We start from the raw sequence: 24,902 nt of genomic DNA, 5'->3' as shown, positions 1-24,902 counted from the left end.
GCGGCGATGCCGCTCCCACACGCGCGGCGGCGCCGCCCCCTCATGAATATTGGCGGCGCGCGGGCGGGGCGGGCTATGCTAATGGCAGCTGCTGATCGCTGACGCGCCATCACACCACGCGCCGCCGCGGCCGCCCATTGGCCGGGCCCGACCTGGTCTCATTGACAACAAACCGCGGGGGGCGCGCGCGCCGGGGCCGCGGGGGCGGGGCCGCGGGCCGGCCCAAGATGGCGCGGGGTCGGCGGCGCCCGCCGGCAGCGGCAGCAGCCTCCGCCTGAGCGCCCGGGGCGGCGGCGGGCCCTGCGCCATGGAGGGCGGCGAGCTGGCCGCCGAGAGCATGGACACCCTGACCGAGCTGGGCGACGAGCTCACCCTGGGCGACATCGACGGTAGGCGCCGCGGGAAGGAGCGGGGGGGTGGGGTGGAGGCGGCGCGCGTGGGCTCCCCACGCGTGTCGGGGGGAACGCTCGGGTCTCGGCGCGGCTGCCGAGTTGGGAAGCGTGGGTGGGTGGTCCTTGGATCGTGCTTCTGGAGTGCTCGGGGTGGGTGCGCTTCCCACACGGCGCTGGACTCCCCGGTCCCGGGTGGGCACAGGGCAGCGCTCCCCTGGCGAGCGGCCACGCGTGTCTGTCCGGCCAGGGCAGCGCTGCTGAGCCGCTTCCGTGGGGCTGCCTCACGCCTGGAGCCGAGGCTGTAGCCGCGGGAAGGCGGTGGGGATGTGAGGGAACGAGCCCAGCCTTCCCCCGGTGGAAGTGCTGACCGTGTCCCCCGCTCCTGCCGCACCCCGCGGGGAAGCGGCGCTCCCACGTTCCGCTCGTGTTTTCTCGTGGCTCTCTTAAAGCGGGTGCTGAACCATGGCTGGAGCTGTGCCATCACCGGTGCCCCTGGGAGGCCGAGCCTCCAAGCCCTCCTGCATCGAAACGGCTCTAAGTGCTTAAATTTCCCATTTTCCCTGTCATATAAAACTTTACTGCATCGCTGGCACAGCTCAGACCTATGAGAAAACCCCTGTTTTCCATCGAAGTGCAGCAAAATGAAGCGCCTGCGTGTGACGCCTATTTTATGTATATTTTTGGCGACACCAAGAAGCTCCTGTAAACCCTATTTAAAATGACATTTCTCGGTGTGGTCTGTGCTGTAGGCTGGTGATGAGCTCCTGCCTTAACTCACTGCTTTGCTGGGCTGTAATCCCAAACAGAGCTCAATTTTGGCGGTCTACAAAATATTCTTGTTTAGCAGCTGGGAGATAAAATTTTACCAATACTTTTAGATTTCTACTTGACACTGATTGGCCACATAGCTTGGGGCAAAATTTATGCTCGTTTCTTTTTTTTTTTTCTTTTGTCGTAAAAGAAGAATGTATCTTATGAGAGTGCAACGAGCTTACTTATTGCTCATAAAGTTTGATAGTGTGCATTGAAGGTGGTGTTTGCTGTTGTTTAAGCACCACGTAGTTGGTTCTCAGGTTCCACACGGAAACTGAGACGAATTGATGAACCCAGCAGTGGCTCTGAACTGAGGTGTGCCCTGGGAGGTGTGATTCAGAGCGATGAGTAACTTAGCAAAACGAGCTTCACTTTCCTCCCCACCTCCAGGGGTGGATTTTCCTGGGGAAGATACATGACAATCCTGGGGTTTTTTGTGCTCCAGCATGGATCCGTCTCAGGATTTTCACTTGGTTTTTAAGGGGCTCCTCGCTGCCTGTTGCGTGGATTTTGATTCTTTGTGCTGGATGTGCTCTGGGATGTCAGTGCTCACTGGGTTCATACTTCAAGGCAGGGCACAAGGGTGTCCAGGGGCCCCAGTGCTGACCCCAGATTCTCTGCCTCTTGCCCCAGCACAAGCTCCTCCACCAGCCGTGGGCATCTTCCTGCTGACAGGGCACTGCTGGGTGACATCAGACAATGAGGTTTGGGTTGGCTGGAGGTCGAAGCACGTCAGGGTTGAGGACAGAGAAGTTGTTTCTCTTGAGGTTGGGATCTTTGCTGCTTTCTGTTTCTCAGGGCACAGCATCTCCGGGAGCGTGAGGAGGAGCAGCCTCTGTGCTGGAGAGCTGAGCCACTGCCTGGGAGAGGCAGCTGAAGCCCAGCCCTTGCCTTTCTGCCAGGTATTCAGGCCCTAGGCTGATGGAAGTGGCAGAAGCCTTTGGTGGGCTCAGTTTTGGTTTTGTAATACCTTGTTGACATTTTTTACCCTTGGGTTGGGCTGGGATTTTTTTCTGCAGTAAGGTCACTCTGCAGGGTGCAGGTGCTTTGGTGGCACTGGGTTTATCACTGATGGCTCCAGAAGCGCCTGAGGTTTCTCACAGTCAGTGTAGATATTCTGATTTCTGGGTAGGTGAAGGCCTTTTAAAAAGCAGAGATTTAGATTTTGGGTGTTGGCTGTTTCTCTTGCTTTTATTTTTTTGTGTGTTGTTATTAGGAAAGCTCTTGAGCCCTTGAAAAGAGGTGGGTTTGATCCCCAGGCAGTCTTAATTCTGAAGATTTAGGCTTTACACTTCTTGCATTTAGTCAAAGTTAAGTCTGTCATAAAGATGTGATTTAACCTGTAAGAGTAGGAGTAGTTTTTAAAATAAGGTATTAAATCTGCTACATTGAATTCAACATTCTTTAAAACACAGTGCTTGAAATTTTGTTCTTATGCTGGCATTTATTCTTCCAGAGCAAATCTCATCTGATTTATGTTTATTCAGTACTTGTAGTTGTGCTGTCTGATAGTGGAATAGGAATACCATCAAATGCAGAGTTTGGTAGTTTGGATTGTCAGCTTTATCATAGTGAGAGTTGTTTGGGGTGGTCTTAGCTGAAGTCAGTTAGAATGTGAAGAGCTGTTTAATATCCATCTAGATACTATCTTGAAACAGCCCTCCTTGCTCTGCTAGTGTTTAGTGGAAGCCAGTTAAGGCAGTGCGTTAAAAAACCCTTTTATTTCTGTAGTGAAGAGTGGAGACAAGGGTTTGTTTGGTCCAGCTGGCCCCCGAGGGTGGCTGCTGCCCCATGCTGGGCGAGCTGTGCGTCCCCACTCGGCGTCAGGTTAAGAACAGGTCAGGAGGACACATCTCCTCCCAGGCTTCTCCCTCCAACAGACTACTTCTTGAGAGCAGTGGTCATGGCCAGTGTTTAAATGTGTGTCAGGGTGTGGAGGGATTGCTATCAAAAGGGAAGAGTAGTAGCATCTCAGAAATATGTTGAAATGTGTGTTGAGGGAGCAAGAGGCTTGGAGGAGGATTCATCCCTTTGCTCTGCTTCAGACAAAGGAGTGTCAGGCAAATTAATTGGCTAATGTGTGGGTGGCATTTCAGAGAGCTGAGCAAATTAATAGCCTCTTATTGCTGGGACATAACCCATGGAAACTTCTTGTTAAAAGTTTACTGCTTCAAACCTACTTCATAAATCACAGCAGTGGCATCCCTTGGGGTTTGTGAATGAGCTGGTGCAAGGAGTCCTTTGCTGCATTTTTTCCTATAAATCAGAAATCTATTTTTTGCTTCCTAAACCCATATTTATTATTTTTTTATAATCTCTCTTAGGTTTGTGGGTTCCCTCTTTTCCTGTTTCCAGAAAAAAATAAATTGGACTTTCAGAAAACCATGTAAGAGCCAGTGCAGCATGGGTAGGTCCTGGGGTGGGAAAGAATGTCTGATTCTTCACATCACTGCCTGCACACAGATCAAGGAAAGCATTCATATATCTTAAGGTGCCTAATTGGATTAAATTGGATTAGATGGAGGGAAGAGGAAGCTCTGCTTATGAACAATGATCTCTTGGTTGTGAAATGTTCACCTTTGGGGGGAAGGCCTATAGTGTTGCAGTAGGAGCCTCTTGATGTGGGTTCATAATATCCTGGAGAAGGTGGGATGAAGAGAACCTGTTGTGCAGGCAGAAAAGCAACAGAAAAAGTTATTCTGATGTTTTAAACAAATGCATGGATTTATCCTGCTACAGTTATATAAAGTAGTGTTTCCTTTCATGATTTTCCCCCGATTTTTTGTTATGCTTGTAAGTAAAAGAAAGATAAAATGAATTCTTGTCCTGTGTCTTCCACAAACTCAGTGGGGCAGTACAGATAGGGGACTTGAAAGCTCCCAAAAGTTGGGTGAGAGAATTGTGGAGAGGCTTGGTATCTTCCTCTGCAAGGGTTAGACTGAAGGAGTGATGGAACAAGACCGTAATATTTTAAATATATATTGGAGATGGCTTTAAGTTCTAGTCTGTGCTTGGACTTTGTTGTCTGGAAAAGTTGTAGGAAGGTCTTACTTTTTGCCCTGAACAGCAGCAGCATGTTCCTGGCCAGCAGCTGGCCATGTCCTGGTCTCTCTCTGGAGGTGATGCGTTGGAGTGATGTTCTCTGAAGGTTTGAAGGACCCAGAGCTCCCTTCTGTGCACACACACCATAACTGCATGATGTAAATGCCAGATGTCAGAGTATGCAGGTGACCAAATAATGTTGAACGAATTTTGTTCTGTTTCACAGAGATGCTGCAGTTTGTCAGTAACCAGGCAGGAGACTTTCCAGACCTGTTTTCGGATCCCTTGTGCAGCACCTTCCAGGGCAGCAGCGGCGCTGGCAGCAGCACTGGGGCCCTGGAGCCGCAGCTGCAGCGGCCCTACAGCCAGGTGCAGCTCCAAAGCTTCCCGCCAGCCCCTGCCTCCCCCCAGCTGCAGAGCCTGCCCGTGAAAGCAGCGCAGAGCACCCCTCCAGCCCCTCCTCGCTCGGCCCCTGTCCTGCAGCCACGGCCCTCCGTGCAGCCTCAGCTCCAGCAGCAGGCCGTCATGATCACACCAACCTTCAGCTCTGCTCCCCAGACCAGGATTATCCAGCAGCCTGTCATCTACCAGAATGCAGCCACAAGCTTCCAAGGTAATGCTTGCAGTGCTCAGGCTACAGGTGTGCCTGGTGCACATGAGATTCCAGGATGCTCAGGCTGTGAATGTGCCTGGTGCCCTTGCAGTAAATGGCATCAGTGTTCAAACTCGAAGTGCATCATCAGCCGTGACAAGCCTGATGATCCTTTTCTTGTCATGCTGCCTGTGGGGTGTCCCTTCTCCTACCTGCATGGCTTTAGAGTTGGGGAGCATGAGAAATTGTCAGGAATGAGATCTTAAGTAGTTGTTGTCTTGCTCTCCTCTGCCTGGTCTTCTGCCCTATGGCTCTTGGGAGACTTGACAAAAGATGTCTTAAGACATTTTGTTGGCAACCTTGTTCTCCCACTGGTGGGTGCACTGGGGAGATCCAGTCTGTGCCACACAGCAGTCTGGAATGGAGGCACATTTTATCTGCCAGACTCTGGAGCTCAGTACTTGCACTGAGCAGAGATACCTGTAGGAGTATTTAGTGATCTTGCTTTGTGATTGCTGGATGACTCTGTCCTCTTCAGTAAGTCATGATTTTTTACATGACAGGCTCCTATGGTCCTCCAAGACGAGAGGGGTGGGAAAGTGCAGTTTTGGATGTCCTGTATAATGCCACTGAAGCAGAGTCCTGTGCTATCAGACTGAAGGATTTTGGCTCTATTTTCTCTTAGCTGATCCTCTGTGCCTCCTGGAAAGCTGCTATGCTAGGTGCAGTGTCTTCTTGCAGAAGGCACCAGAGCAGCTGGAAGCTTCCCAACATGTGGGATGTGTCAGATGAATGCTGCCTACTAAGAAGCTCTGGGAAGAAGAGAAGTGGTGCTAGGAGCATTTCCAGGCTCCAGGAGGGAGACGTGTCTCTCAACCATTTCTGACATCCCTTGTGCTTTTCAGTTCTGCAGCCCCAAGTGCAGAGCCTGGTGACGTCCTCGCAGGTTCAGCCGGTTGCGATCCAGCAGCAGGTGCAGACGGTGCAGGCCCAGCGAGTGCTGACACAGGCTGCCAACGGCACCATCCAGACCTTAGCACCAGCCACCGTCCAGACTGTTGCTGCACCACAGGTCCAGCAGGTTCCAGTAAGTAAAATGTGGAATTATGCAGGGATCCAGCAGAACAAGAAAGTGCTTCTGTGGGTCTGGTACCCTGGCTTGCCTGGGGGGAAGTGGTGAAGCTGCAGGGCTGGCAATCCTGGCTAGGATAGTTTCTGCACAAGTGTTTTTAAACCTGAGAGGTATTTCTAGTCAGCCTGTGTCCCTGAAGCATTTTACTTCATGCAGGTCATGTGTGAGAGTCCCTGTTGTTGACATCTGATGTTGTTGACATCAGATGTGACTTCTGGGCAATGCTCGGCAACTGTTTTCAGTAAAACAGTAACTAAATGCAGCCTAAATATATTTTTTTTTAACTTGGTACTTCCAAACCCAGTTGGAACCTTTACTTGAACAGGATTTCTTTGACTTTTGACTACTCTTGCATATCCATTACCTCTACCACATTTTATGAAAACTAGTTGATACTGGACTGTGTTTTTCTAAATCTTCTGTCATGGTTTTTTAAATAGTTTTCCTGTTACAGTGCTGTGTGGTTGTTTTTTGGTCTTTTTTCTCTTGTGCATCTTTGTATTATAGAAAAATGTTTGTCTGTGAGACTCAGTATGACAAAGTTGCTATGGTTCAGCTGTACTCTGCCATCTCTGGTGTTCTCAGAAAGTCAACATGGTATTTGAAAGAAATAAGAGCAAAATAACTTACAGTGGATTTTGATCTGCTTGATGTTAAAGGTACACATCCTTTCAGTGAAATTGCAGGGAGAAGCTGCTATGGGTATTTGCCACAGCAGACAGTCCTAGCTGTGTTAGACTGGATACTCAGACAGTTTAAATGTAGAGAGCTAATTATAGGTGTAACTGGAGAGGGGAAAGCAGCTTTTCCATCAGCTCTTGTGTGTTTTTACATACTTGTTTACTTCTGCTGACTGATTTGAAAACCACTGTCCTGGTGGTTCCTCTGCCCCACTCTATCCAGTGCTGTTCAAGCTGTCTCCTGCTCAGAGTTTGCACTGGGTCTGATGGAAAGCATCCAGGTGATTCAGGGTGCAAGTCAGAGAAGCACTCACCCTGCTTTTTTGCCAGCCACTGAGTTCCAAAGCTGTTACAACTCTGTCAGTGCTGACCTCTGGCTCCTGTGATTGGCAGGGAAATATGTGCCTGCTCTCCTCTTCACCTGTAACTCTTTTCAACCTAGGTTCTCGTCCAACCTCAGATCATAAAAACGGATTCCCTGGTCCTGACAACCCTGAAAACAGATGGCAATCCTGTTATGGCTGCAGTACAGAACCCAGCACTGACAGCACTCACTGCTCCCATTCAGACCACAGCTCTGCAGGTACCTTATGGATGTATTTCCACCCCTCTCCTCACTGATGTTCTTTCCTATTAATGCAAGGAAGAAATTTGTGCTTTAGTGTTTTGCAGTGGTGCAGACAAGAAGGGGTTTTGAGGCTGTTGTACACATGTCTAGGGCAAGTAATACCCTGTTTCTGTCAAGGCTAAATACACAGATTGTACTGCTTGGCAGCCTTTCCATGGCCAGTAAGCAAAGATCAAGGGCACATTTCTGTTTAACTTTTTCTGGTACTACATGGAGAGGAATATTGACCTAAAAACTCAGGTGGGTTTTTAACTTTAAGCCAAAATTTAACTTGCTCAGAGTACCTGTGGAACTTTCTTTTTGCTCCTCAGTAGTATCTAATAGTAATATATTAAATGTGACAACTAATTAAACTACTTTTCAGAGGGAATTTGCAGGGAGGATTTGTTATAGTCATTTGATGTGGCAATTATGCTTCATGGCCTCCACTTCTAATCAAGTCTAAGAAATGTCTGTCCCCAAAGAAACATTTATTATGATCTTGTATGTTCTGAACAGATATCTTTGTATAAATATTTACTGGGGGAGATAAACTTGTCAGCGTGGACCTAAATTTTTTACTTCTTTTGCAATAGCATGGTATGCTTCTTAGATACTTATTAGCAGCCAGGCTAAAATCTTCAATTGATTTTTTGGTTTTAGGTGAAATTTTCACACAGCTTGAGGCTTACAAGGTTTTGTCTATCTGAGGCATGTTGGAACACACTGAAATTAGGTGGTAATTAGCCAAGGAAAGGTATAGGACTTAAATTCACTTATTTGTCAAGTTTCAACTTGAAGTGAAACTTCAGATTAGAAACTAGATTAATTTCTGGTATCCCAATTAGAAGACTATTTTAGAGTCACAGTTGTTTCTGAAATTGCTCATGGCTAGTTTATTCTCATGGCTAGCTGCTCTAGGCTAGTTGTAATGTTTGTTGTTTGCACACAATAGTGTATGTTGGACAGAAGTAACTCTTACTCTCCATAGCTACTTACTTCCCTGATCCTTGGTGTACTTCAGAGAACCCATGTCTTTCTAAATCTTGCTTTCCTGTATTAAGCAGTCTAAACTTTGTTTCATTACAGCTGTCCTTGGAGCCCCTCTGTGCAACTGTTCTGGTGGGATTCATCATATTTTATCTCTGATTACATACTACTTTAGTTTGCTGTAGATGGTCTGTCCTACATCTAGATGCCCAAGTCTGAGCTTTTCATTCTGCTGTATATCACTCATTAGTTTCAGTTTCTCATATTAAGGCATTTTTATAGATTATGGGGTTTTTTTTGTTTTCATTTAATCAAATTCAAATCAATTTGAACTGCCTTCCTCAAGCCAAAGTTTGTTTTTTCATAGTTGGAGCCTTTCTATTATTGTTGTTACTAGTGTCATTGGAAGCAGTGTAGGCTGTTGCTGTTTTCATGACTATTTGTCCAAAGAAAAGGTGTATTTGGAGACTTGAAGTGCAGAGATTGTAGGAAGAAGGAGGAGCTTTAGTCCCTTTCTCTATTTAAGTGGATGAACAGAGTGTAGTATTGGCAGAAGTGTTGATGCGCTTGGAGAACAAGTGATGTTCTTATTCCACAGTGACCAGTGTGGGAGCCAGAGCGACAGATTTTTCCTGTGTTGCTGTGCCAATGCTTGTGCCAGCTAAGAAAAAATGAAGGAATTTTGCATCTCCCACATTTTCTGAGCTGTACCAACTTTTCCTGATTCTTCTTTGTTTACTCCTTCTTTTGCCATCATAAACCTTATCTAAATTGGCTGATTGCTCTTGACACTTGTTACACGTGGTCTTTGTAGACCCTCGTTGGGAGCAATGGGACCATTTTGACCACAATGCCAGTGATGGTGGGACAAGAAAAGGTGCCTATCAAACAAGTTCCTGGGGGTGTCAAGCAAGCTGATCCACCTAAAGAAGGAGAGAGGAGAACAACTCACAACATCATTGAAAAGCGCTACCGGTCGTCCATAAATGACAAAATCATTGAGCTGAAGGACCTTGTCATGGGGACAGATGCCAAGGTAAATATGGGGAATAACTGCAAATATGGTGTCATAAATACTTTGTCTTCAGGTGCTCATTTGCTCTATGAAGTGAAGCATTTGGGTATGTGCAGCTGTTAGTATCATGCACATGTGTATTGGGGTAAGACTGGTGACAATCACTGGTGCTTGATAATTGTATTCAGGAAGGGTCATCTGTTAAATATTAATTTTACTATGCTAGTGGTACTGTTTCTTGAAAATAAGCTATATCTTATGCATTTGTTATTAGGCCTAACTTAAAATAGGCCTTGTAGGTAGAATATCCAAGTGGACGTTTTGATAACTCTGCTACACCAGATCTTGCTTCAATTAGATTTCCTTTTCCATGTGACTGCAATAAGGATGAGGGTTTATAGAGCTTTCCAATTTATTTCCTTTATACCTTGAGCTGTAAAAACTGCTTGCTCAAATATTGGAAGCTTTCTTGCACTACATATTCATGGTTAGTTCCTACTCTGTTTACCTCACACTGGTGAGGCAGGCAGTAGTATTCTTGATACCTTCTGTTACTACTGCACAAATAAGTGCACTGGTGAAATCTCCTCCTGTTGCTAGAAGTGGAAGCTTTCAAAAACATGGGTAATGTGCAGTGGCTTTTTAGTAATTTTGACTTCTGTTTAGAAGATAAACTTGCCCACTGCTGCTGGAAGCAAGGATTTGCATGGAGATGGCCAAGCAAGTAATGCAAGGAGGGAACAACTTATCTCAGAATTTAGCACTGATCAAGCAGCAGCTTGTTCTATCCTAGAACTGATCCACTTAATTTACAAACTGTGGTACTTTCAAAGGACTGTTTCTGGCTGAAATCTGGATGTGAACTCCATTGTCATTTGGATGCTAATCTGTTTCCATTGTACTGTTTTTCAAACATCTTAGAGAGACCTCATCCTTGAGTATCTTTTATACCTTGCCCACAGAGCACGCTCTCCTAATGGTTCCTTTGCAGCTGCTGAGAGGTCCTTCATACCCTTTTCTTTCACCACATGATTCAAAGGGTTGTGGTATTCCTACAGGCAGGAATGATCCTTTGATACTCTTAATATAAACTGCTTTTTGTACATTTAATTCCTTACAGATGCACAAGTCTGGAGTCCTGAGAAAAGCCATTGACTACATTAAGTACCTGCAGCAGGCTAACCATAAGCTGAGGCAGGAGAACATGGTTCTGAAGCTGGCTAACCAAAAAAACAGTAAGTTGTGGAGGCTCTGTAGCAGAGGTGAGGCAGTCAGCGTGGATGTAGGATGTATCTTGCAGTTTCTTATGCTTGACAGAGGTTGCATTGATAGTGGCCAGTGTTGGTCCAGATAACAGCCAATCTGAGAGCTACTGACATGAGTCAGGATGGAGAAATGTGTACATAATGCACTCTGATTTTTTTCAGAGCTGTTGAAGGGCATTGACCTGAGCAGTCTGGTTGACAATGATGTAGATCTGAAGATAGATGACTTCAACCAGAATGTGCTGCTGATGTCTCCTCCAGCCTCTGATTCAGGATCCCCAGCTGGCTTCTCTCCCTATTCCATTGATTCAGAGCCAGGAAGCCCACTTCTTGATGATGCAAAGGTATTTGTGACTTTAATTGTCAAATTCAAGGTATCTCCTTCAGGATATATAAGAGCCAGAATTTAAATTCTTTTTATTCTCAAGAGTGGAACCAGCAGACATCTGGCAAGCAGATTTGTGGAACTTAGAGATCCTTTGTAAGGATGAGGAAGGTGCATGTGTGTGTGTTATCTTTCTTTAAATTATTGAGACTATTTTCTGTGCTGTATTACCTGAACCCTACCTTAGCTGCTGGAAGAACTGTGCTTATCCTTCAGCCCCTGTACAGTGTCTGTGGACTTACAATTCATGTTCATTACCTAAGGGGCCCATGGCTTTCCAGGATATGTATGTCTAGTGAGTAAAGCAGGAGAACTCTGATGATATCAGTTGTAGTTAATGAGACCATAAGTAATTAGAGTAACAAAAAGCTGTTAGCCGTGTTTGGCTTACGGGTTTGTTTTGTGGATATCAGAGGTGGGTTTTGTGGGAGATCCTCCAAAGAGTAAGGGCAGCAAAGGTTAATCCTAGCCTAACCCAGGGATACAGTTACAGCAAATACCTGAAATGATTTGACACAGAAGGAAGTGGAAGGCAGTCAGATATTTCAGCCTTAACTTTTCTTAGCTGAGTAAGATTTACTAGAGTTCTTGCTCATCTGGAGCTCAAAAGCAAATTTATACATGTTCTGTTTCTCCTTCTTCCCTACCCCTTCCTTGGCATAAACATTTTTTGTGCTAAGAATGGCAAGCATTGGGTTTTTTTCTCCTTTTTCTCTCCATTTCTGTTTCTTTGAAGGTTAAAGATGAGCCTGACTCTCCTCCTGTGGCACTTGGCATGGTGGATCGCTCTCGAATACTCCTGTGTGCTCTGACATTCCTTTGCCTTTCCTTCAATCCCCTGACATCCCTCCTGGACGCCCGAGGAGCCCCCGAGCCTGACAGCCTGGTGCGCCACGGCTCCGGCAGGAACGTGCTGACCATTGAGTCAGGTAAAAAACCAGGGCAGCTTGTGCCACAGAGGGTGTCCAGCCTGACACAGCCTCCCTAAAAGCCTAAAAGCCACCTGCAGCTGTGAAGGCCATGAGGTGGATGGTTCAGCAGGATGGGTTTATGTTTTCAGGGAGTTGTATGACCTTTGTTTAATGGATGGGGAGGGGCAGTAACTGCAGGGCAGGGCATGGAAGGAGAGCCAGCTTGGATATGGCTCCAGTTCAAATCCAGTGTTCTTGCATAAGACCAGCCATGGCTCAGCGTGGTGAGGTTGAGGTGACACCTGTTTGTAACTCAGCAGCCTGGGCTTTTGGCATAGTAGTTCAGGGTTAGAGAAATCCTCCTGCCCTCACCAGTCTTTGAGGCATGTTCAATTTATATTTGTTTTCAAGGTAACTGGCTGATTTTTGTCTCCTAATCATAAAGTATTACTACACTGTTGCTATGGAGTCTTGCAACTGGCTTGTTGATATACTCATTCCTTAAAATTCATAGTTGAAAGTACAGCTTAGGAGAGGGTGGGGGATGCTGTAGGCATGCAGTTGTTTTCCTGACTGGTAAATATGGTTCCTTGGTGTTGCTTTGTAAATTTAACTAAGACTGGAAAATGATACTGGATTATGGAGTACCTGTGGGTGTGTCTTACAGAAAAAGCAGAAGACAACTCATGGAAAACTAAGTGCTGATTCTTTTTTTTTTTTTTTTTTTTTTTTTTTAATACATCAGCCTTGTAAAAATAAGCATTTTGTTGGGAATGTTGAGGGTTGGAGTTTGGATGAAGAGATGTAGGTATAGGTGTTTCCTGATTGAACTGCAGTCTTTGCAAAAGCTGATGAAACATGTGGCAAGTGTGGCAAGACATCCTTCTTCATGTTGCCAGGCTTTTGGTGTCCAGGTTAGATTATAATTTTCCCTTTTGGGATATCCCTTGCAGACGCAGCTGGCTGGTTTGGTTGGATGATGCCCACCCTAATCCTGTGGCTTGTGAATGGAGTGATTGTGCTGAGCGTGTTCATAAAGCTCCTTGTGCACGGAGAGCCCGTGACCCGGCTGCACTCCAGGTCCTCGGTCACCTTTTGGAGGCACCGCAAGCAAGCAGACCTGGATTTGGCACGGGTAAAGTTGACTTGTCATTCTGCATTGAATGCATCTTTTAGAAGGGTTATGAATAAATGTTTCCCACTGAGGCAGTGGCTTGGCACTTGCAAGAGCATGATATTCCTCGAGTGGATCATCCTGTATGATTTCAGGGAAGCTGTTGCCAGGTTGTTCTGAGCAGATTACTGTCCTGCTCAGGCCTAAGTTAGTGAAGCATGGAAGCAGTGGAAGAGACTCCTGACTTCTGTCCTTGTTGCTAGCTACTTGTATCAATTTTTGGCAGCAGCATCTTGAGTTTTGTCCAGAATCTGGCCTCTGCTGTGTCTCTGTCTGCTGTCCTCCAGCTTCTTGGAAGTCCTCTTTATTGTTAAGGAAACATTTGCCTTTTGATACAGGGACCCTGAAATTTCCATGATGTTTGACAAGGCAGGAAGCTCTTTTCATCTAGTACTGATGCATTTTACAGGCAGTGCAGGATCAGAACCATGTGTAGAAAGTATGTTTAGGGCCAGAATTCAAGCTGATGTAAACTGCTGTTATGTTTCTTGTCCTGACTTGCCCATCAGTGTCTTGCTCCCAGTGCCAAGGAGGTCCCAAAGTGTCTCTGACAGTGATTTTTGTTGCTGAATCTTTCATTGTGTAATTTGCAGGGTGATTTTGCTGCAGCTGCATCAAACCTGCAGACGTGCCTGTCAGTGCTCGGGCGAGCCCTGCCAGCTTCCCGCCTGGATTTGGCCTGCAGCCTGTCCTGGAATGTGATCCGCTATAGCCTGCAGAAGCTGGCGCTGGTGCGGTGGCTGCTGAAGAGGACTTCTCACCAATGGAGGCCAAGGGAGGCCACTGCAGGATTCGAGGATGAGGCCAAGACCAGCGCTCGGGATGCGGCCCTCGCCTATCACAAGCTCCACCAGCTCCACATAACAGGTGAGAGCAGAGGTGGCAGATCGGCTCTCTGGTTTTCCTGAGTGAGGAGACTCAGAGCTGATCCTGGACCATACAGCCTCTCTCCTCTGGGAGGGCTACCATTTACTAAAACACAACAGGTTCATGCAATAAAAGAACTCTGTAAGAACAGCTGAAGCAATAGCAGCATAAGCTTCTTGTGTCAACAGGTTCTTGTTGTTTCTTTAGTGTAGTAGCCCTGCAACTTATAGTAGTATTTAGCAGCTGGTACTACTGATTAAAAATTAACACTTTTCCTTCTGCTGGTACAGGTAAGCTTCCCTCCAGCTCAGCTTACTCGGGCTTGCACATGGCATTATGTGCTGTGAATCTGGCTGAGTGTGCAGAAGAAAAAATCCCACCCAGCACAATGGCAGAAATCCACCTGACAGCTGCAGTTGGCTTGAAAACCCGCTGTGGAGGCAAGCTTGGTTTCTTAGCGGTGAGTTATTATCTTCCCTGATCATACCCTCCAGCAGAGATCTAGGAAAGCCTGGAAGCTGGCATTGCTGTATCTTGGAGAGGGCATCTACTAACACTACAATTATTATATGACCTGCAATTATGATACGAGCTATAATTACAATACGATCTTTGTCCCTGGGGGTGCTGCTCTTTCTCTAGATACTGTTCTCAATCTTGTCCTCTCCTTTCACCAGAGCTACTTTCTAAGCCAGGCTCAAAGCCTGTGCAGCTCGGAGCGAAGTGCCATTCCCGACTCATTGCGTTGGCTGTGCCATCCCTTGGGACAGAAATTTTTTGTGGAGCGGAGCTGGACGGTGAAGTCTGCTGCAAAGGAGAGCCTTTACTGCACACAAAGGAATCCTGGTGAGGGCTGCTCAATCCCCAAGTGTGTGGCATCCAGGCACTTTGAGCCTGGCAGTCTCTCCACTCTTGTCTAGGACAAAAGTGGGTGTCATATTTGAGAGTGTGTTCTTCTATCCCCACCCTGCTTTTGGTTCTGATGGGTGAGAGGGCATGGGGAGCTGAGATGTCTCCTCAGCCTACAAGGTCTGGCTTGCCTCTCTTTGTATCCTGTGCTGTGTCATACTACTTGTCTCTGTCTGCTGGAACACACCCCAAAGGTGACCCTGAATGTCTAGGGAGTGATTTTGGGGTGACCATGGTTTGTCCTCTGCAGAGCGGTGTTCTCACTGTTTTGCTGAGAGGCTGAAGTGCCAGAGGGATCTTTGGCCAAAGGCTGCAGCTTTACGAGTGGATTGAAAGGATAAAAAAAGCCCAAACAACTTAGTCTCTAAATAATTCCATTTAGTTTCTTGAGAATTTCCCTCTACTATTCTTCCTCATGCTCCTTCCTACATTTTGGTTCTTCTTTCTGAGTGTGTTGGGAGCTGTTGACACCAATATGCAAGTTAAATGGTTTGGTTTATCCTTCTCCAGCGGATCCCATTGCACAAGTCCATCAGGCATTCTGTGAGAACCTGCTGGAGCGAGCAGTGGATTCACTTGTGAAGCCTCAGGCTAGGAAAGAGGTAGCAGGACAAGAGGAGGAGGAGTCCTGGTGAGTATGTGGTGGCCCACTGGGCACTGCTGGCCACAGCAGCAGGCTCTGAGGCAGAGCTTGTGACAACTGACCAAGTGCTGTGGGGCAAACTGGGTGGTTATGCCTTGTTAAAGGCTTGGAATAACAACACTAGTCTGACCACCACTGTTTATTAGCAGAGCCTGCTCTGCCTCTTTGTATTAAAACCTCTCAAGTCAAAGGTGAACCTGGAAGTGGTGGGGATTTCTGGTGTTAGCTGGGGTAATACTGGTTGATTGCTCAACTAAATGGATGGCACTTTCTCTGCTGATGGAGTTTAGTGTTCAGAAGGGCTAACATTTGCATGCACCTACCTCTTCTATAAACCAGGACATATGTCCAGGGCTTTTAGACTGTGAAGGTCTGGCATGTCAGAGAGTGAACTCACCAGCTTGCTACTTTGTGCATGATTATTCTGAGTGTGTGTGACATTTACTGTCAGTAAAGAATCAAACAGATATGTGGCAAGAGGAGGAAGGATGATGTTGAACATGATTGTCATTGTCTCTAAGCTCTTTGACCAAATGAAAGGTGAAAATAGGGGGAAACAGCAGTGTTTTTATTGAACCATGGTCAGCTTTCTCCTGGACCCCACAGGAAGCAGGACCCCAGCATTTGCCAGTAATTCAGCACTGTTTCTAGCTGCTCTCCAGATATGCTGGTGACAGGCAAATGTTACATACATATATGGAAAGCTCTGTAAGGATCCTGTCTCCAGAAAGTGTGGGTAAAAGCCTCAGATGGGAAGATAACCCTGTTTCCCTACCTGTGTAGGAAAAATACTGTCCCTTTAGTTTTGGGTTTTTCCATAATCTTGTCTGTTTCCTAGCAGAGAAGGAGTAACAGTTTGATTTAATTGCTTGTAATCATATGCTGCTGTTGAGAGAAGGTAGCAGGATTTGTTTAAGGGAGGTGAATTGTCACTCTACTTGTGGGAGTTCTGTCTCCTCATGGGAAGGACTAGATTTAGTGAAATTGCAAGCTTTTTTGTCCCACTCTAGGGGTGGGAGCTCAAGATATTAATCTGTTGCATGTCCCAGTAAATTAGGTCATTGTTGCATATACTATTTTCTCTGACCAGTGCTGAGAACATGCTGTCACTTCCATTCATACATATTTGCATATATGCAAATAATCACAGAAGTGTAATTCAGTCTCTTTTGGAGGCAGTGATTAAAAAGGAGCCTGTTATCAGCTTGTAACATATGTCTATGTTTGAGGTGAGACTTGAGGTTAAATCTAGTTCTGTGCTGGCAGTCATGAAAGGGGAGATGTGGGGCTGTTCCTCTCAGAGCATCTCTCTGCACTTCTACTCATGGGGTGGTCTCTTCACCAGCAGCAGTGTTGTGTTACTTGTAGAGCTTGAACTTTCTGTGGGCTTAATGGGTCAGCACAGTTTAAACATGACTTGTGAACGAGAAGTGCCTTGGTATCTTCTGTTTGACAGCATAGCAAAGATACCCCTTGTTCCTTGTTTCAGTGAATTCTCGGGTGCCATGGAGTACCTGAAATTGCTCAACTCTTTCTTGGACTCAATGGGAAGTGGAGCCCCACCCTTTGCCAGCAATTCTGTACTCAAGTCTGCCCTGGGTAAGTCTGGTAGAACTGAAGCTCTTTCAGAGGCAGGATCTACTACCAGTACAAATTCCCTCTTCCTACCACCTCCTCACCACCTCCCCAACTCTAGTCAAGGAGAAATGTAGTCCTTGGAGTGAGGTCTGATTGCATGCCAGTGTGGTACCACAGACTGGAAGAAGGTGATTAAGAAGGCTTATAGATTTGGCTCCATGTTGTAGTGTTGAATGCCCAGCCAGGGACTGCTGCTATTTGTATTGTTGGGCAATATTTTATTTCCAGTCTGAACCCTGTGCCCTCACCTGAGAGTTTGCTTTTAGCAATGCAAAGCGAGAGGAAGGGTGGAGCATATAAACAAACATAGCAGCATTGCAGTTGAAGTACAGGAAGGGGTTTTTTTCCACTTAATTACCTATTGAACTGGGTTGCTCCCACTTTCACAGTGGCTGTCAGATATATTCCTCAATCTCCAGAGACCTGCTGCCTCTGCTGTGGCAAGCTCTGGGCATATATTGGGAGGTGCTTGTTTTGGTTCCTTGGGCTGCAGAATCCCTCTGAGGCTTGTGCTCATCTGGGCTGGGTTGATAACAGGCTGCTGGAGTATTTGTTTTGCATGGTGTTGGTACAGACAGCACCTGGCAGCTCACTGGGATGTTGGTGCAGCTTTAGACACAGACTAACTGCTGTACCTAAAGTGTATAGAGCAAACATAGCAGCAAAAAGAAATAATAATTTTTTTAAAGGGAAGTCTGTGCTTGGGTCAGTATTGCCCAAGAATTGAAAAGTGGGTTAGAGTAGCAGAACATATGTCCTTTGGCCCTAAGTAGGCCTTGAGAAGTTTTTGAGGAGATTAGTTAAATAATGAAGGAAATTATGTAGGGAACCTGATGTATTTTCTTGATGGTGATTAGTGCCAGTCATGAGTGTAGATACGAGTGAAGTTGATATTTTGGGGTAGTGAGTGGAGATCATTGTCAGGAAGGAAGTCAGCAAATTTCTAGACAAGTTGGTGGGACACATTCTTGTTGACAAGATACAAACATGCCATCCAAAACTCTGCTTGCAGTCAGATGCAGGGTGCTTGCATGCTGCCAAGTTCCTTTGTGTTCTTGCAGCACATTTCAGCATTCACATGAGTTCCCATGGGATCAGTTTGGGCTCATTAGCATCAATCCCAGCACGAGGCACTGGCAGGGGCCTGTGATACCTGTCCCCCCTCCAGGTGTGAGGGAGCTGGCTGTGCTCTCCTGGGCTGAGCTGCTGGTTGTGTTTTGCAGGTCCCGACGTGGTGTGCCGGTGGTGGTCAGCAGCCGTGGCCATGGCCATCGCCTGGCTCAGAGGGGATGATGCAGCTCTGAGGTCGCATTTTGCAGAAGTGGAGCGCATGCCAAAGTCCCTGGAGATGTCAGAGTGCGTAGGCCTCGCACTTTTCAAACTGCTGCTCCTTTAAACAAGAGTGCCTCCTTCCCCTAATGCTGTCCTGTAGGGTCACACCTGTCTGTGCTCTGCAGATGCCAGTGTGCTCAGCAGTTCATGTGTAGGTCAAGGCTTACAGACCAATAGTAAACCTGTGGACTGGAAGTCACAGTCGTAGTTGCTTTTTAGGGATGTCTTTTGGCTTTGTTCTGTTTGCACAGTCTCCCACCTTCCAAAATCAAGCAAAACTCACATGATGATGGAAAGGATGGTGTCACCATCTTTTGTTTTTTTGCACTAAAGAATCTTTGCCAGCTTTCTCTCATTTCTCTGTGCTGTCTGTGTAGGTGAGGAACAATTGCCATCTTTTTTCTGTCTAAGGAGTGATGATATCTCTTGAAGGTGGGAGAGTGAAAGCTGATGCTGTGGCAGCATGACATGGTACTTGAAAGCAACCTGCTTTCTCTTTCAGGAATGCCCTGGTGAAAGCTACTTTCTACATGTGTAAAGCCATGCAGGCCTCTCTGTCTGGGAAGGCAGATGGACAGCAGAGTTCCCTGGGTCACTGTGAGAGGGCCAGCAGTCACTTGTGGAACAGCCTCAACATGAGCAGTGGCATGTCCAGCACTGTCCTCAACAATGTAAGCATTATAAGGATAACACACGGTCTGTCTTGCTTGTAAGGTTGGTTTTGATGTAATTGTGTCACTTCCCTGTTGTAGCTGCACTCTGCATTCACTCTGTATGTCATGGGATTAGAGGGGAGACTTCTTCCCCAACCTTGAAAAGGGCTTTGCTATTGTTTTGTTTCTGCTGTGTGGGGGAGCAGAGCCACAAGTACAGTGTCATCTCCCTGGGCACGGTGTCAGCTCTCGCTCCTCTTGTGCCAGTCACTGTCACCCCTTTCTGGTGCTTTGACTGATTTGAATTTGGCCCTGCATAGATGGAAAGTATCCATCTCTCTCCTCCAGGTCAAGTTGGTAATGCCTGTAAAACAGGACATGACTAAGTTGAGTCTGCTCTGTTTCAGGCCACACTCATGAATGTTTGAATCCTCTGACATGGAAGTGTTACTATACTGTGCTACTCCTGAGTTTGTGTGGGGCTTGTTTCTCTTCTTTCCAGGTTTACATAAAACTGGAGCTTCCCTCCATGGCATATGGGACGTGGTTCTGGTCCCTTTCGTCGTTGCTGGGTGGCAGCTGTAGTGCATTGTAGTTGCATTGCATGTTGTGGCAGTGACTGTGCAATGTTTCTGCAGTGCAGTACAGAGGCACTCTCTGTTCAGCAGCACAGGCAGAGAGCCCTCCCAGAGCCGGGAGCAGTGCTAGGGGGCAGCAGCAGATGGGGAAAAGGGGTTTGGCAGCCACTGTTGGCTGTGCCAAGACTGCCTCTTTTATCTCTGCAGGTAGCACGGCTGTCTTTGCTGTTTTGCACTAGTTAGCGTCACTGTTTGGGCAGGGAAGCCTTTGCAGGAGGCTGTGTTTCTGTGGGATCAGTTTGTGTTTGTTAGCATTGATCCGAGTGAAAGGTGCAGGCAAGGGCATGCAACTGATACACTGTGCCCGTGGCACATTTCCTTGACCTCTTGGTCAAGAGATGCCACTTGGGCAAAATGCAAATTCCTGCTCCCTTTGGTGCACTGTGGTAGGGTGACACAGCAGGGAGGGCAGGGAAGTCCCCCAGGTGGGCAGGAGGTCCTGTGGCTGCCTTCCCACAGGCCGTGTCAGCAGCCATGCAGCTCATTACTCACCCAATGCTACACGTTACTGAAAGTGTGTGCCCCGGCATCTTGGCTGTTGCAGATGATCCAGCTGCTGGCCTGTGACTTGCTGCTGTCCCTGCGCACCAGCCTGTGGCAGAAGCAGGCGAGCGCCAGCCAGGCGCTGGGTGAGACCTACCACGCCTCGGCCCCCGAGCTGACGGGCTTCCAGCGCGACCTGGGCAGCCTGCGCAAGCTGGCCCACAGCTTCCGACCCGCCTACCGCAAGGTGATGCTCCCTCTCCCTGCTCTCCACCTCCAGCTGACCTACAGCCCTTCCTGGGGCGATGGGAAGCTGCTGCCCTTGGAAACATAGGGTGGATGTGAGCTGGCGTGGTTTGGATACTTAGGGTGGGATGCTTTTCCACTACCAGCCTCTATACTTTCTGTTGGTGGGTGATGAGAGAGGCTCCCATGGGAGTTCAGTGCTTGTGGGGAAGTATCCACTTCAGTTTCTGCATAGAAAACCATCAGCACATGTGCATTGCCGAGTGCCATGGCATCCTGTTTATTAAGGTGGCTTCAGACTGGGTCTGTCCCTCTGGGAATGTGGAAGGAAGTTTCCTCAGCTGTGTTGGCTCTGCTGAGTAGCTGGAAGATTAGATGCCTTCTGCATCTGTGAAGCCCTGGTGCTTTTCTGGGCATTTGCCTGCTTCTGTTCAGTTCATCTAGTTTTAAGTCTCTGTAGAGGAAGTAGAGTCTAATACATGGACATGAAAGCTGTCCTGGTATTGTCCAAACTCTGCATTTCAAAGTTTGATGCTGTTACCAAAGCACTGCCCTAGCAGCATAGGTTGAGAATCCTGCCTGGACCACAATGCTAAAGTTTGCTCTCAGATTTTTCTGTCCTGTTCCCTGCTCTCAATCCTCCCCCTTTCCAGGCCACTCACAGTTAGGTGTCAATTTTTTTTTTCCCCTTCCTCATGGTTGCCCTGACCTGCAAATTCCCCAGAGACAGGTGGAAAGATGAGGGAGGAACGTGGAAATGGGTCTCTGCTTTTGTCAAGGTGTCAATGCTCTGCTCTTGAAGTGTGGTGCCTGAGGGATGACAGTTGAGCCAGAGCATCATCCCTCTACCAGGCCACCTCTCATGTTCCATCCTGCCTTCCCTTCCAGGTCTTCCTCCACGAGGCCACCGTGCGCCTGATGGCCGGTGCCAGCCCTACCCGCACCCACCAGCTGCTGGAGCACAGCTTGAGGCGGCGCACGCCCCAGAGCAGCAAACAAGGTCAGCCCTGGGGGCTGGGAGGGGTCAGCGCTTGGGCAAGGTGTGAGGGCACAGATACAACCTGCAGTGTCTTCTGCTGTGTCGGGATAATGAGCTCCCATCAGCCTGTGGCTCAAGGCAGTGCTTTTGCCGTGTTCTCTACAAGCCAGCTAATGTGAGCTGCAGCCCTGGGCTGGAGGTGTCGGCAAACACGCTGGAAAACGTTTGCCTTCATGAAGCTACCCATGCACAAAACTTGGCACTCTGGGGTTTTGAGCAGTTAGTGGTTAGTGCAAAGGCAGAAGCTGGGAATTCTAAAGGGAAGAGCCAAGAGATGAAGGATGTAAGGGAATGGACAAACGTGCATGCCACGGTTGGGATAAGCCCTAGGAAGTGAACTGAAAGGAGCTGTCTCTGTGGAAGACAGGACTGACAGTTCCTACCTGACTCTAGCTCACAGTGTTCTCTGCAAGCCTAAAGGCCCTCAGGGTTTCCCTGCTCTAGGCTCAGCCAGGGGATGCCAGCCAGAGAAGCCTGTGCTCGGTGGTGGCAGTTGAGGGCCCGTATCGTGGGTTTTCTCATTCAGGTAGTAGCTCTGTTACGAGTTTTCTTTCTTTACCATTTGCCATAGGTGAGCTGGACACGTTGCCAGGCCAAAGGGAGCGAGCCACGGCCATCCTGTTGGCCTGCCGCCACCTGCCCCTGTCCTTCCTGTCGTCGCCGGGCCAGCGCGCGGTGCTGCTGGCCGAGGCTGCGCGCACCCTGGAGAAGGTGGGGGACAAGCGCTCCTGCAACGACTGCCAGCAGATGATCGTCAAGCTCAGCGGGGGCACGGCCATCGCTGCCTCCTAATGCCAGCCTGGGTTCCCTCTGTGCAAAGACAGCCTGGTTGAGCATCAGCCTGGACTTCCCTCAGGAGCTTAGAAGTGCTAGGTTAGGGCTGTGATGGTGGGATCAGGATGGGGTGGGAGAGGGAGGGAGGGTTTTGGGTTTGATTTTTTTCTTTTTTTCTAAACTTGCCCCAGGTTTAGCTTTACTAGCCTGCTTGCCTGTTCTCAGGCAGTGCAGCAGGAATCTGTCTAATTGTGGTTTTTGTCACTATGCCTGGGGCTGTTGAGAAGTGCTGCCCTGACACAAATCACCCATCCCTGCTTGGGAGAGATTCCCACAAGCCCACGGCATAGAGAAGTGGCACATCCTGTGTCTGTCCTCAGGGGTATTTTGTTCCCTTTCCAAACACCTCTGCAGGAAGGAAATCTCTGAGGAGGGCAGAGGGTCTGTTCAAGCCTTGTCCTGTGGGGCTGCTGGGTCTAAGGCTGTTCCTAAAAGAGAGAGGAAAGCAGCAGCTTTCCTTGAGTTGTGTATCAGGAAACTGAAGCCCCTTAGACCCAACTTACCTAGGTGCTCTGGGAGTATCGCTTGGGGCCAGTACTGCCTGGAAAATTTCTCTACAGTTTTTATACAGGTTTTTTTATAGGAATGTTTGTGGCTTTACAAAAACATGGGGAACAATGCAGCAGATTTCCCTTCCATTCTGCTTCATGCATCTTTTCCTGTGATAGCTGCCTCTGGTTTTCAGCAGGGGGTGTGTTTTGTAGCAGCCTGCAACAAGCAGAGCCTGGTAGAAGACCTTGGCATCCCTGGTCATCTGGTGCTGGGTGGCAGCAGAGGTGGACATTGTGCCCTGCACTTGGCATGAAGGGTGAATGCTTCTCTGTGCCTTTCTGTTGATGCAGAAACAATTTTTAGAAACAGTTTTGTTTTTTTTTTTTTTTACTCAACTCCCAGTCCCAGAACTTGTCTTCAGTTGTTTCTCCTTACCTTCTGCAACTGCTCCACAGCTCCTGCAGGATTTGGGAGGCATTGGTTCAGGGTGCAAGTCTCCCAGCTTTGTTACCTTTGCTATTCCGAGCAGTTTGACTTGCAGGTGTTGAATTGCCTGTGACTTTCCGGGAGTGGGAGGTGGATTTGGGACAGGGAGAGAACGGTTTGCCCTCTTTCTCTCTGTCTTTCCTGTTGCATCTCTCCAAAGAAGTGCAGAGTGGTTGCCCTCTCACACGTGTATATGTGGAAACAAGCCTTTAGCAAGTGGGCATTGCTGTTTCTCCATGCATCCGGCCAGCATGTTCTGTGTGTTGGCAGCTCGAAGCATTTAGATGCAGGCAGCCATCCAAACACATCCTGTCCCAGTCAAGCCTGTACTGCCCATCTCGTACAAACTTGGACTGTTTTGCAAGAAGCTTTTACATATATCCAGCTTTTGCAGAGAGGCATGAGCTCCTTCAGAATGAGAGGAGAAAGATAGGGGCTTGTGGTTTCCCTTTGCACAGGGTCTTTTGGCATCTGGGAGGGTCGTTTCATGTGCTCAAGTAATTGAACACAGGTAATGCTAGTCCTGGAGCTGCCCAGCTTCAAGAAAATTGAAACTGGGGCCAGTAGAAACTCATGTCCTGGCCAAACCTGTTCCCAGTGATTGTAATCTGTAGCTGTGGACAAAAGTGTGGGGACCAGAAGGTGTTTACCTTCCTCCCTGACTTTATTTGGGGACTAGCTTCAATGGCCTATACTGTCCTACTGGCAGGGATGTCCCTTGCTTCCTGGAGTCAGTGGTTGGAGGGCGAGCTCATTGTTTGAGGGGAAGAGGTTGCTCTCAAGAGTGTCTGATCAGTGCAGGAGATGCTCTGGTGGCAGCAACTTCAGCATTGATCAGGTACCCTAAGTGTGCAGAACAGCACTGAGTCTGTACACACTTTGATTGTTCATTCCCAAGTTCCCTAGCTTATCAGTGATCCTATTTTGGGGGGTAGATTGCTTCTTCCTGATATTTTTCCTCTTCCATGGTTCTCGTGCTGTCTTCCTTGTCATGGAGTTTTTTCCCAAAAATCCAGGAACTCCTTGCTTGTGGCAACCTCTGAGTTATCTTGCATTTCTCCAGGTCTGCGTGCAGCACGTGGGCAGTTCTGTGCTTCAGTAAAATGGGAGGTAAGACTTCAGGAAAGCAGTGATGCTTTCACTTTGTCACTAGTGGTAGTCTGAGCCCTGGGGACTGGGCTGCAGGGGTACTGGCTGGGCCAGGAGCTGGGAGAAGCTGTTGGGCTGAAACCCAGGTAGTAAATAGCACGAGGGTCCTAGCATGGCTGGTATGTCTCTGCCCCCTCCAGAGTGAGGGATTTTTGCCCTGTTTTTTTCTACACTGTCCAAAAACTTGCTGTCCATCTGTCCCTACAACTTTTTTTTATATGTGTGTGTATATACTGTAACTTTTTGGTTTGTGGGTGGGAGGAAATTGTTTTATGGATTATGTGAAGAAAGTCTATTTATCCACATGGAGTTCAGAGTAGGGATGCTTTGTGATATGAGATGCAACTGGTGTTGGGGAAGTTCCCCAGGGAACATATCTGCTGTCTGAAAACCCTGTTCCAGGACTCCTGAGCATCTGTTACCTAATAAAGATGAATGTTACCACCACCTCCCACCTGCCCTCTTTCTCTTAGCTCTATTCATCCCACCCAACAG

General features: G+C 47.7%; 1 protein-coding gene across 1 annotated transcript; it reads left to right on the top strand.

The window, feature by feature from the left end:
- Window positions 1-184: 184 nt before the first annotated feature.
- On the top strand, window positions 185-24,854 carry SREBF2 (sterol regulatory element binding transcription factor 2). Its single transcript, XM_079303241.1, has 19 exons — window positions 185-389; window positions 4,474-4,860; window positions 5,745-5,926; window positions 7,094-7,234; window positions 9,063-9,284; window positions 10,384-10,498; window positions 10,691-10,872; window positions 11,650-11,842; window positions 12,778-12,959; window positions 13,592-13,865; window positions 14,156-14,325; window positions 14,543-14,711; window positions 15,285-15,405; window positions 16,907-17,016; window positions 18,279-18,411; window positions 18,890-19,058; window positions 20,223-20,408; window positions 21,296-21,407; window positions 22,018-24,854. Exons 1-19 carry the CDS (start codon window positions 308-310, stop codon window positions 22,236-22,238), a joined length of 3,351 nt encoding a protein of 1,116 aa, XP_079159367.1. The 5' UTR covers window positions 185-307; the 3' UTR covers window positions 22,239-24,854.
- Window positions 24,855-24,902: the final 48 nt, after the last annotated feature.

The sequence above is a fragment of the Erithacus rubecula genome (assembly GCF_903797595.1).
Source record: "Erithacus rubecula genome assembly, chromosome: 4".
Lineage (NCBI taxonomy): Eukaryota > Metazoa > Chordata > Aves > Passeriformes > Muscicapidae > Erithacus > Erithacus rubecula.
Note: the sequence above shows the minus strand (reverse complement) of the source record. Positions and strands in the feature narration are given on the sequence as shown.